This window comes from Penicillium canescens (genome assembly GCF_028828765.1).
Source record: "Penicillium canescens strain IBT 15451 chromosome Unknown utg000005l_segment0_segment0, whole genome shotgun sequence".
NCBI classification, from domain to species: Eukaryota; Fungi; Ascomycota; class Eurotiomycetes; order Eurotiales; family Aspergillaceae; genus Penicillium; species Penicillium canescens.
The window spans coordinates 3,078,462-3,095,943 of record NW_026703967.1 but is presented as its reverse complement, the minus strand read 5'-3'; the positions used below and the strand labels follow the sequence as shown (position 1 = coordinate 3,095,943).

The following is a 17,482-nucleotide window of genomic DNA, read 5'->3' as shown; positions in this document are numbered from 1 at the left end:
AATTCAGACGGACTAGGACAGTTGGTCATCATCACGATCAATGAAGACAAATCTGTCGTAGACCTGTTCTCGTCAGATGTAAGGTCAAGTCCACGGTGGAATACCCAGCAAGCTAACGTGCACAGGTATAAACACCATGGGAAATGGAATGAATCAGCCTGCTCCCATTCATGAAGACTTAACACGGAATCTTGTAGGAGGGATGCGGCCTGTCGCGCAGCCGTGCAAGGGGGTTCGGAGTCTTCCTGAAGCCATCTGGTTATATTTCGAAGCGATCGCACCCGATCAGCTTCCGTGACTAGTCGCCCAAGGATATGTGGTGCACCAGCGACGATCTGCAAATCTAAGACCTCAACATGCAATGCGAGATATGCGGCGTGATACAAGGCATGTCCGGATATCTTGAGTCCCGTGAACTGCCGAGGACTGGCAGTCTGTGCAAGTTTCATAGCGAGACAGTCGGAGTCAAAGTCGACCTTCCACAGATCGTACGAACGACCCATACGTGGTGTCCATGCCCCAACCCGATCAGGTGTTTCCGACCGTAGAGTAGTCTGATCCCGACGTTTAAGGTCTGCAGATACAGACATCAAGCCATGCAGAACAACGATACGGGCAAAGGCATTCAAATCTCGAGGCCGAGGCACAGCTGCCGGCGTGATGTACCCCTTCAGCACAGAAAGGAACAGACGGTTTTCTTCACGGAAGGCATGTTGCGCCCACTCGCGGGCAGAAGAGGCCTCCCATGCCGCAGTGCTACAAGGTAACGAAGACCTAATTTCGAATGCAGACATGCAAAGAGACTGCGAAAATAAGACCGCGTGCTGTGTGTCCCACATGAAACAATGCATAGCAACGCGTTTTCGCTGTTCCTCATCCAAAGCTTGTCGCCATACTTGCTCCAAATCAGCAGATTGATCCAAAGCTGACACTCCGCGAATGTTGCAGCAATTACTGCGCCGGATGAGTTTGATGAGTACGCAATGGAAGAGTTGTGCTCGTTCGCGTTGTTTTGGGCCAGCCCTCATTTTGCCAAAACAGTCAATCAGAAGCATTGTCTGTAGGACCCAGAGATCGGGTTGTGGTGAGAACTCGGGATGGCATAGTAGTTGGCATCTTAAAGTATCGTGGACTTCAACTGCTAGTTGGTGGGCTTCGCGGGTGCTGTAAGTAGCACCCATAAACAGCACAGATGCTAGGAAGACCGGCGCTGCTGTGTTCGGGTTGAATGTGTGTTGGTGGATTAATGGGTATGTCGTGTTAAAGCGAGTGAAGAAGAGATCACTGTAGCTTTGGAGAGCAGTTAGTGACAGAAGAGGAGATTCGAGAAGCATGGGCTGTCCATCGATGCTTGTCGGGTGTGCATGTGCTACAACAGACATGATCCCCTTTCGCGCTTCTTCTGATATCTGCGGTAGGCAAGGTGGAGGGTTTGAATCTAGCATGACAGACCCTGACATCCAGTCCAGGTCGGGAAGGCTGGGAAGGGCGGGTGAGGTAGATTGGTGGAATGGCACTCTGTCCATTATAGACGCCATCAAAAGTGCAGAGGGGCCGTCATATTTCTCAGGTGCCTCCATCGGAGTGCTTTCTGTCATTTCTTGAAAGGCAACTGTATCAAATCCGATGGAAGAGTCGAAGTGCTGAAAAGCGTCGTCGAGGGAGGAAACGTCAAACAACCAGTTGTAGTTACAAGTCGCCGCAAATGGTAGATTGAAGTCGGTGGCTATTAGCGTCAGAGTTTGAACAGTGTTTATTCGTAATTCCAGATAATACCTGTGTCCATGCCAAAAGAATCGCCTATCCCGTCCAGCTCAACATTGAATGACCCATCGGCTGCATCAAACTGACCTGGGATCGGCTCGACATATGGTTCAAAAGAACCTATCGGAATCAGAGGCGCTAGGAAAGGGTCCGTTTCATCGATTGAGATAGTTGTTGGATCTGTACCCGAGCCAGGTGGTGATATAGGGAGACCAGTCTCCTCAGGAAGTTGATACTCCTCTTCTAGTTCCTGGCCAGAACTGTTCGCCGAACCCCTAGAATTCGAAGCGTTTCTGATCTGTCGCTGAGAAGGTCGTACAAAGATAGAACCATCTTCTGCTCGTCTTGTCCTCTTTCGCGTCTTGAGTAAACCTTGGCCTGGTCCTCCAGCTTCCTGGTCGCGTTTGGTATGTCGTTCCATATGTCGCGCTATACTCATCAGCGCCAGCATCACCTAAAGGATTCCAAGTATCTCCCACCTAGTAAATCAGGACGCTGGAAATGAACAGAGCACCGCCCACAAGTATATCCATTGCGCGGCTGCTCGTGGTTGAGCGCATGTCGGCGCAAGTGTTCTGCGCGGGTGAAGCTTTTGCTACATCCGGGATGCTGGCACGCATGATTCTTCATATTGAGTTGAATGCGTTATCCAGGAGGAACAGCTCCCCATTCTTGAAGATAAATTCGACAGGTCGGAGCCAATGCCGAGAGCGCCTGATAAGGATGCGGGGGTGCCTAACGCTAACGGCTGATTGGTATACTTCGCCCTGATATGTCTTCGCTTATCACAAGCCGTGGATTTGTCACTATTACTTGGCACTTGCGAGCTTAAACATTAGGTATACGGGAGTCTGGAATCTACATGGTCTAAATATCGCACACTTAACATATATCAAATCTCGTAGCTGCGTTGCGACATTTCCCGCGAAAGCTAAACAAGGGTAAGAATCTCCCCTATTAAGGGAAATACCTCCATTCCGGACTCTTCTCTCCCTCTTTGAACCGACTGGTGTCAATCTGATCCTCTCTAATTTTTTGGCCCTGCTTTCGATCACGGCGGTAGTTTTCCATACGCATCCAGCTCCCTAGTCCAAGCACTAGCACAATACAAACTGCGTTGCAACAGCAAGTTGCAATGAGGGTTGGGAGGTACCTATGTGAAACGTTAGTGAGTTCACAACGTTAGTGAGTTCACCTTTGTATTAGATGGGGTGTGTACTTGGGCGCGTATTGTGTTCGGAATGTTCCGGCACTTAGAATACCTGCTAGATTTCCCAAGCCTACGAAGAATCCCGTATTGGCAGCCCGGGAATTCTCGTGGACATTGTTATTGTTATGCCATGCATGGACAAGGCAAGAGGGGATATATGAGCCAGCTGCCATGAGGAAGCAGGCGAAGTATGCCACACCTTTGTTCCCCTCGACATCAATGGCGGTCAATATAATCATGCCGACTAATGAGACTGTCAACGAGAACACTATATGAAAGGTCCTCTCTCGGAAGTAATCCGATGATTTGGCGACGCATAGCAGGAAGACTGCACCGACAAGGTTGGGTGCGACAGTCCAGAGATTAGTCTTCACGACCGAATATCCCAGTCGCTGAACAATCTGCTTTCGTTAGTTTACGTGTAACATGGCTGTCGGAAGACTTACCAAGGGGAAGAAATTCATTGCAGTAGCATAGGCAACAGGGTAGGTGAACGTGATAAAGCACCAAACCGGAAATTTCCAGTCATTCCATGATTCAAAGCAAGATTTCAGATCGAACGCAGTGTTAACTTCAGATGAAGTGTCCCGAAGAAGACGCGCTGTCGCAGCCGCCTTCTCCCTATCGCTTAAAAACCAGGCTTGGGGTGCATTATCCGGAAGTAAGAAGAACCCGACGACTCCTGTAATGAGGGTCATTGATCCCTCAATAATGAACAGCCATTGCCATCCCTTCACTGCTGGGTCATTAATCTGGAATACCCCAAAGGAGATGAGCCCACTGAAAGCCGACGCTAGAACAGCGAATGACTGTATGATAGCCAAACGGAATCCCATTTCTCCGCGAGTGTAAAAGAGCGTCAAATAAAACGTCGCGCCTGCAAAGAAACCGGCCTCGAAGACGCCGAGTATAAGTCTGATTGCAAGCAGAGACCCGAAGCCTTTAGCGGCACATTGACAGAGAGCTAATATTCCCCATGCAATGGACACTGTGAATCCAATGAGCCGTTGATATATATCAGAGGTAAGGGAAACTCGGTAAACTCACTGGATGACAGTGTAATTCTTCCAGAGAATCGCTTGATCAAAAGGTTCCATGGCAAGTTAAATATGCCAAATGGAATATAAAAAAGAAGAATCAAGAGGGAGTAGTCATTCCCCACAAGGTGCAAATCTTTCTCAAGGCCATCTGTCTTCGCATTTGCCAAATTGCTCTGATTTCGTTAGCAGGCTTGGGGGACGAAATAGGACTCAATACATACTCGGTCCATGCAGTCAAAAAAGTACATCTTCATCGCAGGAAAAATCATTAATTGGCCATTTTTACCCATGAGAGTTAAAATACGGAACACTCACCAAACATAGCACCGGTAGCACGATATAGTCAATCTTTTTGACATAAGCTCTTTCGGCTTCGCTGTCTGCATATGGTGTACATTCCCCATTATTTACTTCGGGGTCTGGAAATTTGACACCAGCATATGATTTTGTTTCAGACATACTGGATTGAATAACTATACAAAGTATGACGGGAAGCTAACGCGATCGGATTCTTAAATAATTTCTACACTGTACAACATTCCAACCCCTTGACACCTGACAGTCATGTACGACTCCTGAGCTTCACTGAAAATAGCTACATAGATACGACAAAGTGTGTAGATAGAAAGGATCATCTTCAGTCTTCCATTCCCCTAACACCCCCCGCACCCTTATCGGGACGGGACGATTCGTTAGCCCCCATCTTTGACACCTCAACACCGCCCCCATTCGTAACACATCCAAGAACATTAAGTGGCGTCGAGATGTCGGAGTTCTTTGCGAAATTGAGGGCGGCTGGGGTAGTCTAGAATGAGTACTGGGGAATATATTCGAGCGAAATCAATTCCTCGAAGGGAAGGAGAAGCTACACTCCTCTACCATCTGTATAGTTGCGATGTCTCTCCCCGCCGCCCCACCAATTCTGGATTTTTCTCCTTTCTATGGAGGAGACAGCGAAGCAAAGTCGAAGTTGATTGAGGAAGTGCGCAAGTGTTGCCACTACAATGGTTTTTTCCAGATTACTGGCCACCGCGTGCCGCTGGACTTGCAGCGCCGCGTGATGGATTGTTCTAGGCGCTTTTTCGATCTTCCTCTGGAGGAGAAACTGAAGATTGACAAGAGTAAGCGTTTATTTGATTGAAATTAACGAAAATGTCTGACTGTATAGATCACAATTCTTTCAACAGAGGCTACGAGCTCCTACGATCGCAAATGCTCGAAGTAGGCACCGGCCCCGAGCTCAAAGAAGGCCTATATATCGGCGAAGAAATCCCCAGAGACCACCCATATTACCTCGAGAAGAAATTGAACAGTGGTCCCAACCAATGGCCCCCAACTTTGCCGGAGAGAGAGGAATTTCAGGAAACAACCATGGAATACTACCACGCAGTATTCGAATTGGCGAAAGATGTTTTAGGAGTGCTCGCGCAAACATTGGGAGTGGAGTCAACATTCTTCGATCCCCTCACTGATGGCGCCGTCGCTACGATGCGATACCTGCACTATCCAGCTCAGCCGCAGGATACCGATGAAAAATTAAACCGTGGAATTGGAGCACATACCGACTTCGGATGCATTACCCTCTTGTTACAAGATGAGGTGGACGGGTTGCAAGTACTGGATGCGCCAACTGGACAATGGCTAGATGTGGGCTCCAACGACCATACATCTCAAAACCAGCTAACAATGGATAGGTGAAACCCGTTCCAGGAGCTTATGTGGTAAATCTGGGCAATCTCTTCATGCGCATGGCGAATGACAAGTACAAATCCAACACTCATCGGGTCATCAACAAATCTGGCCGGGAGAGATATTCTATTCCATTCTTTTTCAGTGGAAACCCAGATTATATTTGCGAATGTTTGCCCAACTGTCGTGAAGAAGGGGAGCCGGCCAAATATGGACCAATTACTGTGCAGGACATGGTTACAGCCTCTTACAGGGAGAGCTATGGCCGGGCAGAAAAATACAAGAAGGAAATGGAGAACAAGAAACCGGAGCCACTGCCAGCTCTGGCTGCAGTAGAAGCCTAGGAATTTATTTTTAGCTTTGTAACTAAATTGGAAATCGCACATTCATGTCAATGTTTTGCAATAAGTTTGGTCATATCATCAATTGAACGTTTACATTGGTTCTACCTTCATTCATCACGTGCAAATTTATATAAACTTAGGTAAGCTGTTTGGACATGATAGATGCATTTCCATTGCCCAATCGGGTTCCATTGCTGGTGTGATATAATACATTTACCTAGAGCTATCCCTGCATATCCCCCAGATTTATCAAAAGTGGGATGGCACATCGTCCATCCCACCCTTGGCACTAGTAATCTTTCCCCAAAGTCTTGCCTCTATCAGATCAAACGTTAGATAGCTATAACCAATCAGAAGTTGGGCAAGTCTAACACAAAGCCCTAAAAGCGAACACTGTTCAAGGCATATCATGCTTGCGATGAGCAGAAATTACTCAATCTCCATAGCAAGAATTCACATTCGCCATGGATGACATTCAAGTCAAAGAGAAACCTGCTCAACCAGAGCAGAATCAAAGCTCAGACTATGGTGCTGGGAAAATGACTACGATCGATGACTTGGAGGTTGAGAATTTCTATGGCTCTTCTACCACGCAGTCATATCGTCTGAAGTCTGAGTTGGTTGGTAAATGCATGGAGGAGATTGGTATGGGATGGTACGCACATAATATCTCTTCCAATCAAGCTATGACCGGTAAATGCTGACAGTCCCAGGTTTCAATGGAAACTCTTCGTGGTGACTGGATTTGGATGGATTGTCGACAACGTATGATCAATCCCTTTCTCTGTTTTTCTCGCTTCTTAGGCTGATGTTATCTGCAACAGTTTGCGTCGCAAGGCATCGGAAGTGTTCAACCGCCCATCAAACAAGAATTCTCCGACATAGTACAAGTCAGTTACAGCTCTGTGGCCTACTATGTTGGACTCATTCTTGGTGCCTCCTTTTGGGGCCTTTCCAGCGATTTGATGGGTCGCAAGCCGGCATTCAACTGCACTCTGCTTATTGCTGGAGTATTCCTCTGTGCCGCTGCCGGATCGATGAACTTTGTTGCCTTTAGTGCTCTTTGGGCTGTCATTGGAACAGCTGCCGGTGGAAACGTACCGGTTGATTCAATGATCTTCTTAGAATTTGTTCCTGGAAGGTAAGTGACATCGATCTTGAGACATCTTATTTCGGCTTTCTAACCTCTACAAGTCATCAGTATCTCCTCACGGCTCTGTCTGCATGGTGGAACCTGAGTCAATTGATTGTCTCGTTAATCGCTTGGGTCTTCCTGGCAAACTTCAGCTGCCCGACCGATGCTACACCCGAAACTTGTTCCCGCGGCCAGAATATGGGATGGTAGGAGCTTTCCCAATAACACACATGTTCCTCGTTAACACACATCAATAGGAGATATACCCTTATTACCCTCGGCGGCCTAGCCCTCACATTCACATTTGTTCGTATCTTCGTTTTCAAGTTACCCGAAACTCCAAGATATCTTCTCTCTCAAGGAAGGGATCAAGAAGCGGTAGACGCCGTCAACTACGTCGCAAGACAAAATGGAAAACCAGAACCCTTAACAATCGCAATGCTCCGGGATATCGATATTCGAACGGGAACACCACTCCATGAAGAGGGGGAAACACATCGCATGACCACGAAAGAGATCGTTAAAGAGAACATGCAGGCCTTCAGGGGCGAGCATTACCGAGCATTATTTGCTACTCGAAAACTCGGCCGACAAACAATAATCATCTGGGTAATCTGGCTGACTGTTGGTGAGTTGTGCTTTAACTATCCAGGTCATGGCACTTATGCTGATACATATTAGGAATTGCATACCCACTCTTCTTTGCCTTCTTGCCATCCTATCTAGCAACCAAGTTTACAGAGAACTCATCTCTCTACCTCACATATCGTAACTACTGCATTACATCAGCAGTCGGTATTGTCGGTCCACTGTCCGCTGCAGTATCGGTCAATACTCGCCTCGGAAGACGTTGGATGATGGGAATCTCTGCTGTTGTAACTGCCGTCTTCCTCTTCGCATATGTGGGTGTCAATAGTCCAGCTGCCGATTTGGCCTTTTCTTGTATTACCAGCCTTTTGGGTAACTTTGGTAAGCATAACCAATTTCCATTCATGAATCTGACAGTTGCTAATTTTTACGTTTAGAATATGCTATCATGTACGCATTTACGCCCGAGACATTCCCAGCCCCCCATCGTGGCACTGGCGCCGGAACTGCCGCAGCCCTCCTTCGCTTGGGTGGACTTGTTGCTAGTCTCATATCCTCACAGACCGGATTTACAAGTGCTCCAATCTATGCGAGTGCTGCACTGTGGGTTGCTGTGGGGGTCTTCTGTTTGGGCCTGCCGTTTGAGACCTACGGACATGACGCATTGTAATTGATAAGGAAGTGAGAAGGCCGGAGTCGGAATATAGGTACTATAGTGAATTGAATGATATACTTTGAATTACCATTAATTTTGTTCGCTCATTATATTGCGGTGTGGATCCCGTTGCTCGTCACAAAGATGGGGGTAGATAGATTTCGAAGAAGCTACAACTAGAACTGCAAATAAGTACCATGCTATGAAGGTGGGGGCGTGGAATATGCTTCCAAGCGATGGGAGATATTACGTCGAAGGGACTCAACCCTTCTCACCTGAAAAACCAATCACCATGATTACCCAATCTGAAGGTAAGCGTCAACACTCCCAAAATAACTATCATCTAGCTCATATTATTAGTCTCTAAGCATAACAGCGATGGGAGTTGCTGGGTGATCCTATATGGAAATGTCTACGATGTACGAAACTCCAACCAACGATCAACTCTTTCAGATTTTATCAGCTTTATATTAACACCAACTAGGTTACAGATTTCCTTGGCAATCATCCTGGCGGAGCGCAGGCAATCCTACGATTTGCAGGACGCGATGCTACTGAGGACTTTGACCTAATTCATCCTCCTGAAACTTTGAAAGACATTGAATCAACACATCTGGGTCCTGTAGAGCCACAGGAGGTCTCTAATCATGTGGCTGATTCTGAACCCACACCGAAAGCCGAGGTGTCTATGTCTTCCTTGCTAAACTTGAACGAGATTGAAGAGGCGGCCACCCAGGTCATCAATAAGAAGGCATGGGCATACTACTACTCAGCGGCAGACGACAAGATCACGAAGTCTCTAAACACTGAATCTTATCGCTCGATCCTATTTCGACCGAGAATCTTCGTCGATTGCCGAACATGCGAATTGGGAACGATCCTTTTGGGCAATAAAGTTGGCCTCCCAATATTCATCAGTCCAACTGCGATGGCACGGCTAGGACATCCAGCAGGCGAGAAAGGGATTGCCGAGGGATGCAAGTCTTTTGGCTGTCTCCAGATTATTGCCAACAATTCCTCTCTTTCTCCGGAGAAAATCGTTGCCGATGCACCAGCAACCCAAGTATTCGGATGGCAGCTCTATGTCCAGCTGAACCGGAAATTAAGCGAAGACATGCTAGCCCGCATAAATCGCTTGGACCAAATCAAATTTGTCGTTTTGACTCTCGACGCACCGGTCTCCGGCAAAAGAGAAGATGACGAGAGAATCAATATCCAATCCCATTCGGCTGGGAGTGTAAGCACTCAGCTTTTTGCTGGGACCGATCCATCCCTTACTTGGACAGAGACGCTTCAATGGCTCTCAGAACATACGAAAAAGCCCATTATCCTAAAGGGAATTCAAACGCACGAGGATGCACTCCTGGCGGCACAATATACACCATTGGTCAAGGCTATTGTGCTATCGAACCACGGTGGACGATCGCTGGATACAGCGCCTCCTGCTGTGCACACTCTTCTTGAGATACGGAGATATTGCCCAGTTGTATTTGACAAGCTGGAGGTTTGGATTGATGGTGGAATACGCCGAGGCACAGACGCCGTAAAGGCAATGTGTTTGGGTGCTAAGGCTGTTGGTATTGGTCGGCCTGCGCTTTGGGGACTCGCAGCTGGTGGTGTAGAGGGGGTTGAACGAACTTTGCAGAGTCAGTCACATCCCCTTTTAAGCTTCAAATGTTTCTTACTAACGCGAAAAATTTAATGTTTAGTTTTATCCGAAGAGATGAAAACATGCATGCGTCTACTTGGTGCCAAAACAGTGGAGGATCTTCATCCCCATCTTGTGAGACGAATATTCTTTGCTACATATATTGTGTAAGGATTGCTAATACTCTTCTTGAAGGTTAACACAAGCAGGTTGCAGCGAGACATCTACGGCGGGACGGAATATCTTGACGCTGGAGGCACCGTTGTGATGAAGGGAAAGCTTTGAATCCTCGAAATCTGTGCATTCGTCATACAATCGATATTAAATTATTGATCTTAGAGCAGATACTACAGGGGCTTTTCTTAGGGGTTAAATAAAATCAGTGTATTTGACAATAGCACAGCCAGTCGATATTCCTTGGTCTCAATTTTAGACTCACATTCTCGTCATATTAAAAGCTCTATGCAGGGCCTAAGTTCTTAGCAATGACAACATCCTTACTTTTCAGCCAAAAGAAAAAAAAAAAAAAAAAAAAAGGAAAAAAAGGAAAAACGAAAAAGAAAAAGAGGTGTAGCTGGGCGAAGTCAAAAATGAAGTAAAAGATGAGTACAGATGAATCTCTCAATCGCAACATAGCAACGCATCAATTTTTCAGAGATATCAATCTCATTTTCGTAAGTCAAAATCCGCAACCCATATCTTCTTCGTTTCAATTATTTGAAAATTGGAGAGTAGGGGAAGAAGCAACCCCCACCTTTGTTGGCGAAGGCGTCTTTGACGAGAGGTGGGGGAGCTCTCATAAATATTCGGAGGAAGGTCTCTTTTCTCCTGCCATTTTGCTCCTTGGAATTTCTTACCAGTCCTTATTTTACATACTACCCGATCAATCAACCAATATGGGCAAGAAGCGTGTTTTGGTTGGCTATGGCATTGACATTGACGCAGTATCAGGATGGCTAGGCTCATACGGAGGCGAGGACAGTGTCAGTGACATTAGTCGAGGTATCACTCTCTCAAGTTCCAATTACAACCCAATTCTAATCAATATGAACAATTGCAGGTCTCTGGGCAGGGCACATTGGCACACCACGAGTGCTCAAGCTATTGGAAAAGTACGGAATCAAGGCTACATGGTTCATCCCAGGCCACTCCCTCGAGACCTTCCCAGAAGAGTGTGCAATGGTTCGCGACGCAGGGCACGAGATTGGTCTACACGGCTATACACACGAGAATCCATCCAGTCTGTCAGTTGAGCAACAGCGCGACATCCTCGATAAAACCTACAATTTGTTGACCGATTTCTGTGGAAAGCCTCCACGAGGCATCGTCGCACCGTGGTGGGAGAGCAGTGCTGAGATGGTCGATCTTCTGTTAGCATATGGAATCGAGTATGATCATTCCATGTCGCATGAAGATTGCCAGATGTACTGGCTGCGGACTGGAGATACCTGGACGAAGATTGACTACAACCAGAAGGCAGAGACATGGATGAAGCCCCTCGTCAGAGGAAATACCACTGGTCTCGTTGAAATACCTGGCAGTTGGTACATCGATGATCTACCTCCGATGATGTTTATCAAGAACTCGGCCAATAGTCATGGCTGGGTGAATCCCCGCGACGTTGAAGATATCTGGAAGGTCGGTTTTTATATCCTTTTTCATATGGTATTGAGACTGACTAGTCTATGTATGCAGGACCACTTTGACTACTTCTATCGAGAATATGATGAGTTTGTGTTCCCAATGACAATCCATCCTGATGTCTCTGGTCGGCCTCATGTGTTGCTCATGCATGAAAGGTGAGTCATGACAGCAGATTTCTCTGTGGTCATATTAATGATACCTATATAGGATCATCGAGTATATTAACCAACATGAAGGAGTGGAATGGGTAACATTCGAGCAAATGAGCGACGAGTTCAAGAGCAAAAACAAGCCTCCTGCAGGCGCATTGATGCCGTCTGCTCCGGGAGCTATAGCCAAAGAGAAATCATAGTTAAGTTCTTTTTTATAAAGGAATAAATCAAATGTTTTATTATATTGATTGTCTCGAGTCTGCTGTACTTCGGATGTGGTAAATCGCGACCCTATCGGATAATATTTGCTCCCCTGCGTAAACCCCGCGATGACATATCCACCTCTTCTACCACTCGCTTCGACAGGAAATACACAATTCCTAGCCATGACAAGACTATCAGATATCAAAGGGCCGGCTATCTTCGTCGCTCAGTATCTCGCCGACGATCCTCCATTCAATTCGTTAGATGGGATATGCCAATGGGTGTCCAATAACGGCTACCAAGGGATTCAACTACCCATAGATCCACGACTCATCGACATTAAACGAGCCGCCACAGACCTGGACTATTGCAATTCAATTCAAGCTGTCTTTACAAACCACGGAATTCAGTTGACAGAGCTATCTTCCCACCTCCACGGTCAACTCATTGCCGTGCATCCTGCCTATGACGCCCTTTTCGATGGATTTGCACCGGCACACTTGCACAAGAATCCCAAAGCTAGACAGGAATGGGCAACTGAAATTGTCTGTCTGGCCGCTAAAGCGTCGAAGAACCTCAATTTGAAAGCACATGCTACTTTCTCCGGCGCACTTGCCTGGCCTTACTTCTACCCCTGGCCCCAACGACCTGTTGGCCTGGTAGAAAAGGCATTCAAAGAGCTAGCTGCTCGCTGGAAACCGATTCTTGATGTTTTCGATGAATGCGGTGTTGATCTCTGCTATGAAATCCACCCCGGCGAAGACCTGCATGATGGTATCTCCTTCGAACGATTCTTGGAAGCTGTGGATCACCATCCAAGGGCGTGCATTCTCTACGATCCTAGCCACTTTGTAGTCCAGTGCTTGGACTATCTCTCTTTCATCGACATTTATCACGACCGGATCAAAGCATTCCACGTGAAAGATGCCGAGTTCCGACCAGATGGCCGACAGGGTGTCTATGGGGGCTTTTCAGACTGGACACAGCGAGCTGGAAGATTCAGAGCCCTCGGTGATGGTCAAGTTGATTTCAAGGGTATATTTGGAAAGCTCATGCAGTATGGCTATGGCGGGTGGGCCGTTCTGGAGTCGGAGTGTCCATTTAAAGATAAACATGTGTGTGCTGCAGAGGGCGCTGCTATTATGAAGTCTTTCATTCCAGTTCTCTCTAAAGGTTCGTTTGATGATTTCGCGAAAGCTCCTGTTGACCAAAAAGCCATTGATAATTTGCTTGGTTTGTAGAGCGAGCTTCAAATGAAGCATTTCTCAATACATTTCATAACTATAGGAATCTAGATCAGTTCTAAGATCGCAATATATCAACAATTTGTGGGATCTTGAATCTGTATGCAAGCTGCTCCAGCCGATCCCCAGGAGTTCATATAGAGATCGCCCCACATCAATCTCCCGAGGCCGATCATGCCCCAATTCGGTGAGAAAAGGAGGCCGGCAAAGCTTCGGCAAATCTCTGCAACTGCCCGTGTCGTATTGGGTCTTAGCTGATGTCATCCCCAGTCAACAGCATTCCCTTGCTGACATTATGCATAGCTAGATGCCGATACTCTAACCCGATACCCCGTGTTTATATGTACCCCGGACACGCTATCCGATTTCGGAAGTAAACCATAAAACGCCCCTGCATTGTATATAAAACGAAGCTCACTTCCCCGCTATTACGGCGAAATCCTTTCTCTCCTTTCTTACAAATAGCAAATAGTAAACTCCACAGCTATTCAAACAAGCTACCTCTTTTGGGGATATCTTTTGTCGATCCTCGGAGCCACGGATAAGGGCACTGAAAAATTCAGCCCATGAACCAGATCTAAAAGAGGAGCTTCTCCCTGTGGGTCTTTCGATCTTTCATCTTTACCTCCCCAAGATGATCTCAAGTTTCGCGTACTGCCTAGCTGTGGCCCAGCTTGGTGTAGCTGCAGCAGCCGCCAGCACCAAGTCCTGCACCGCGGAAACCTTTTCCTCCCTCGACCTTCCCAACATCAAGGTCTCCTCTGTTGATGTCACCTCTAAGAATGTCGCTTGGCCATCCACCTCTGATCTGCTCAATGTCTACAGAGTCCCCAAGAACGGCACTGTAGCAGTCTGTCAGCTGACCGTCAACTATACCCACCCGGGTTGGAACGACAACGTCACCACGTGGATCTCCTTGCCCCTAGATTCCTGGAATGGACGCTTCGCAGGCATGGGCGGTGGCGGTTACACCACCGGCGAATTGGTCCATAACAGCCAAGCCGCATTCGAAGGGTTTGCCGCTGCATCCACAGACGGTGGACACGGCGAATCCGCGACTACCGAGTCTTGGGCTCTGGCCAGTGAGGGCAATGTCAACTGGCCTAATCTCAACGATTTCTCTTCCGTTGCACTTGATGATGCTGCCTCATTGGGCAAGGCTGCTATCAAGATGTTCTATGGCCACCCGGCCAAGTATTCGTACTGGAACGGATGTTCAACTGGAGGCAGACAGGGACATATGATGGCCCAGAGATACCCTACTCAGTATGACGGTATCCTGGCTGGAGCTCCTGCTATTAACTGGGACAAATTCATCCCTGCTGAGTACTGGCCCCAGGTGATGATGAAGGAACTTGGTGAGCTTCTCAACTTCTCTCACATAGGGTCTTTCATCAGATTTTGCTGACTAGTGTAAATAGACTACTATCCCTCATCATGTGAAATGGATGCTCTCACTCAAAGTGCGATCAGCGCTTGTGACGAGCTAGACGGTGTTAAAGACGGCATCATTTCCATGGAGGGACTATGTCATTTCGACCCCCTGACCGTAGTTGGCAAAACTGTCAACTGCACATCTCCCAACGGCACCATCAAGATCTCCAAGAAGGCCGCCCAAATTGCGGCTGCCATTTGGGCCGGTGCGAAGGCCTCAGATGGATCTGCCCTTTGGTACGGGCTTCCCTATGAATCTCCCCTCACCTACCTCGGCGGAACAAACTGCATGTCTCTCACGGACTGCGAATCCCTTCCCTTCACTATCTCCTCAGACTGGATAAAATTATTCCTTCAGAAGAACACCTCCTTCGATGTGTCCACCATCGGCTATGAAGAATTCGACACATTGTTCCGCCAATCAGTGAACGAGTATGCCTCAGCCATCGGAACCCGCGATCCCGATCTCACACGATTCAAGAACGCTGGGGGAAAGATGATCACCTGGCACGGCATGAAGGACCAGCTCATCTTTTTCAACGGCACCGAACATTACTACCGCCAGGTCTTGGAACATGACCCCAAGGCCCATGATTTCTACCGATTCTTCCCTGCCCCGGGTGTGGAGCAATGCAGGGGTGGACCTGGTTGGTATCCTGGCGAAAGTATGAAGGCTTTAATGGACTGGGTTGAGAAGGGTATCGCACCTGAGACTCTCAAGGCTATTGCCACGCCTTCCGCTACTGGGGATGCGCAGCTGCCATTGCGTACTGCTGGCTTGTGTCCTTGGCCAAAGGTTATGACTTTTGTCGGTGGTAACCCTAATAAGGCTTCTTCCTTCGTCTGTAAATAGGCTATTGTAGCGGTGATACCAAGGAGAAATGCTTGTTTACTTTCTATCCAGTATATATTTGACATGTGCTTTTAGATGCTGGGCCTCATATGAGGCCTATACAGATAGGTATATCCATCTGTCTTCTATGGTAATTACAAGTACATATATTTTTTCACATCTCCTCCTTAGGTGTTTCGGGGATCCAGTAAAATGGCTATTAAACATTGTATGATTTTCTGTGGTTTATCTTGCACTTCATATCCACTTGAGAACAGGCTTCAAGACTTTGCCGTCCTTCATATCTTGAAAGGCTTGCAAAAATTCTTTGGATTTGTAAACCTTGATCAACCTTTCCAAAGGGAAGTTACCTTGGGCATGTTGTTCCATCAGATAAGGAATAGTCTTTTTCACTCTGTTAGTACACACCGTGCTAAGCTAGATGGCAGAAAACATACCTTTGTCGAAATACTGTCACCTTGATGACAACCAATATATTGACGGCCCATGGTCAGATGCGAGAAAACCTCCACCTCAACCTTTTTCCCCGGAGCAGGAGCCCCAACACTAGCAGCTTTTCCACGAATACCAAGAGTAGCGATCATATTCTCAATGACAGGGATAGCACCAGAACAATCAACCGCAAAGTCCACACCAAGCGATGACCCACAAAGATCCATGATCAGCTTTCGGATAGAGGGGTCGTCTCCTCGGAAGGCATGAGTAGCACCCAACTCCCGAGCCAAATCCAGTCGCTCAGGTTGAATATCCACAGCGACGATAATCCGAGCACCCCGAATTTTAGCAGCCATAACCGCACTGAGGCCAACACATCCAGTTCCAAAGACCGCTACTGAGCTTCCAGGCTTCACATTCAGCGTGTTTAGAATTGCCCCGGCTCCAGTTTGCATCCCACATCCGAGCGGGGCGAATAGTTCGAGATTCGCGTTTGGTGGAACTCGAACAGCCGAAGACATGCTAACAACAGCGACTTGCGAGAACGAGCTCTGACCAAAGAAGTTGGAGAATACTTCCTGGCCTGGGTCATTTGATAGACGGAGGGCACTCGATCCATCTAATCGCTTTCCTCCAAAATTCAACTGCAGAACTTTTTCACAGTATGCAGGAAATTCTGAATTGCATTGGGCGCATTCACCACAGAAGTTGTAACTGAGTAGAACCTTATCGCCAACTTGAATATCTGTAATGCCACTGCCCGTCTCCAGGACGATACCTGCGCCTACAATGCTAAACATTAATATTCAAGCGTTTTGAATGATCCAACAACATCACAAACCTTCATGACCAAATACATTGGGAAATTGAACAGGCAGATGACCCGCCATACAAGCCAAGTCGGTATGACAAACACCTGTAGCATGCATCTGGACCTTCAACTCGTTGGCCTGAAGCGAATCCAGCGCGACAGTAGTGAGCTGGGGCTCAGCCCCGGCGGATTGAACGACCAATGCACTAGTAGTGGACATTATGCAAATATAGAAGTGTTGTCGAGGAGAAGCTTTAAATTTTTAACAAGCACTTCTTTTATCTCCTACTCTTAACTGCGTCAAATTTCCCGGAATTACGGCTCTCCACACCCGGGAATTAAGGCTCTACATCCGATCGGTGTTCCGATCGGATTGCTGACTTCCGATGGATTTAGTTGAACTATGGGATCGCATATACCCCCCGAGGTATTTGGTTGAAACTACAGCACTTTATTGGGTTTGATTGCTTGAACTAGAGTAGATATATCCGACATGATGGCTGCCAGGCTGATTAGGACTTGTCGTTCACTGCAGATCCATTATCGTCGACCTAGGGTATAAAAGCTATTCAGTTCTATCTGGAGCGGGGAATTAAGTCCAATGGCTAGTACCCTCAGTTTACGTTTTATTT

At 47.2% G+C, this 17,482-nt stretch overlaps 9 protein-coding genes across 9 annotated transcripts; 6 read left to right on the top strand and 3 right to left on the bottom strand.

Annotated features, from left to right (window-relative positions):
- Window positions 1-12: 12 nt before the first annotated feature.
- N7446_008778 (uncharacterized protein) lies at window positions 13-2,394 on the bottom strand (the record flags this gene model as incomplete). Its single annotated transcript, XM_058517523.1, has 4 exons — window positions 13-63; window positions 282-1,726; window positions 1,777-2,193; window positions 2,244-2,394. 4 exons carry the CDS (start codon window positions 2,392-2,394, stop codon window positions 13-15), a joined length of 2,064 nt encoding a protein of 687 aa, XP_058371169.1.
- Window positions 2,395-2,721: 327 nt separating this feature from the next.
- Window positions 2,722-4,473, bottom strand: N7446_008777 (uncharacterized protein; the record flags this gene model as incomplete). The annotated part of the gene is made up of 6 exons (XM_058517522.1): window positions 2,722-2,917; window positions 2,984-3,375; window positions 3,421-3,962; window positions 4,022-4,187; window positions 4,236-4,262; window positions 4,330-4,473. 6 exons carry the CDS (start codon window positions 4,471-4,473, stop codon window positions 2,722-2,724), a joined length of 1,467 nt encoding a protein of 488 aa, XP_058371168.1.
- Window positions 4,474-4,909: 436 nt separating this feature from the next.
- Window positions 4,910-6,085, top strand: encD (Fe(2+)/2-oxoglutarate-dependent oxygenase encD; the record flags this gene model as incomplete). Its single annotated transcript, XM_058517521.1, has 3 exons — window positions 4,910-5,135; window positions 5,183-5,661; window positions 5,709-6,085. 3 exons carry the CDS (start codon window positions 4,910-4,912, stop codon window positions 6,045-6,047), a joined length of 1,044 nt encoding a protein of 347 aa, XP_058371167.1. The 3' UTR covers window positions 6,048-6,085.
- Window positions 6,086-6,511: 426 nt separating this feature from the next.
- Window positions 6,512-8,440, top strand: N7446_008775 (MFS transporter; the record flags this gene model as incomplete). The annotated part of the gene is made up of 7 exons (XM_058517520.1): window positions 6,512-6,702; window positions 6,761-6,812; window positions 6,872-7,188; window positions 7,242-7,388; window positions 7,440-7,810; window positions 7,864-8,151; window positions 8,208-8,440. 7 exons carry the CDS (start codon window positions 6,512-6,514, stop codon window positions 8,438-8,440), a joined length of 1,599 nt encoding a protein of 532 aa, XP_058371166.1.
- Window positions 8,441-8,717: 277 nt separating this feature from the next.
- Window positions 8,718-10,391, top strand: N7446_008774 (FMN-dependent alpha-hydroxy acid dehydrogenase; the record flags this gene model as incomplete). The annotated part of the gene is made up of 5 exons (XM_058517519.1): window positions 8,718-8,736; window positions 8,786-8,844; window positions 8,910-10,071; window positions 10,135-10,208; window positions 10,269-10,391. 5 exons carry the CDS (start codon window positions 8,718-8,720, stop codon window positions 10,356-10,358), a joined length of 1,404 nt encoding a protein of 467 aa, XP_058371165.1. The 3' UTR covers window positions 10,359-10,391.
- A 525-nt stretch (window positions 10,392-10,916) lies between these two features.
- N7446_008773 (polysaccharide deacetylase family protein) lies at window positions 10,917-12,092 on the top strand. Its single transcript, XM_058517518.1, has 4 exons — window positions 10,917-11,075; window positions 11,134-11,711; window positions 11,769-11,872; window positions 11,925-12,092. Exons 1-4 carry the CDS (start codon window positions 10,970-10,972, stop codon window positions 12,067-12,069), a joined length of 933 nt encoding a protein of 310 aa, XP_058371164.1. The 5' UTR covers window positions 10,917-10,969; the 3' UTR covers window positions 12,070-12,092.
- A 163-nt stretch (window positions 12,093-12,255) lies between these two features.
- On the top strand, window positions 12,256-13,314 carry N7446_008772 (sugar phosphate isomerase/epimerase family protein; the record flags this gene model as incomplete). The annotated part of the gene is made up of 1 exon (XM_058517517.1): window positions 12,256-13,314. One exon carries the CDS (start codon window positions 12,256-12,258, stop codon window positions 13,312-13,314), a length of 1,059 nt encoding a protein of 352 aa, XP_058371163.1.
- A 637-nt stretch (window positions 13,315-13,951) lies between these two features.
- Window positions 13,952-15,604, top strand: N7446_008771 (uncharacterized protein; the record flags this gene model as incomplete). Its single annotated transcript, XM_058517516.1, has 2 exons — window positions 13,952-14,675; window positions 14,739-15,604. The coding sequence occupies 2 exons, from the start codon at window positions 13,952-13,954 to the stop codon at window positions 15,602-15,604; spliced, it is 1,590 nt and encodes a 529-aa protein (XP_058371162.1).
- Window positions 15,605-15,841: 237 nt separating this feature from the next.
- Window positions 15,842-17,070, bottom strand: N7446_008770 (NAD(P)-dependent alcohol dehydrogenase; the record flags this gene model as incomplete). Its single annotated transcript, XM_058517515.1, has 3 exons — window positions 15,842-15,988; window positions 16,042-16,823; window positions 16,881-17,070. The coding sequence occupies 3 exons, from the start codon at window positions 17,068-17,070 to the stop codon at window positions 15,842-15,844; spliced, it is 1,119 nt and encodes a 372-aa protein (XP_058371161.1).
- Window positions 17,071-17,482: the final 412 nt, after the last annotated feature.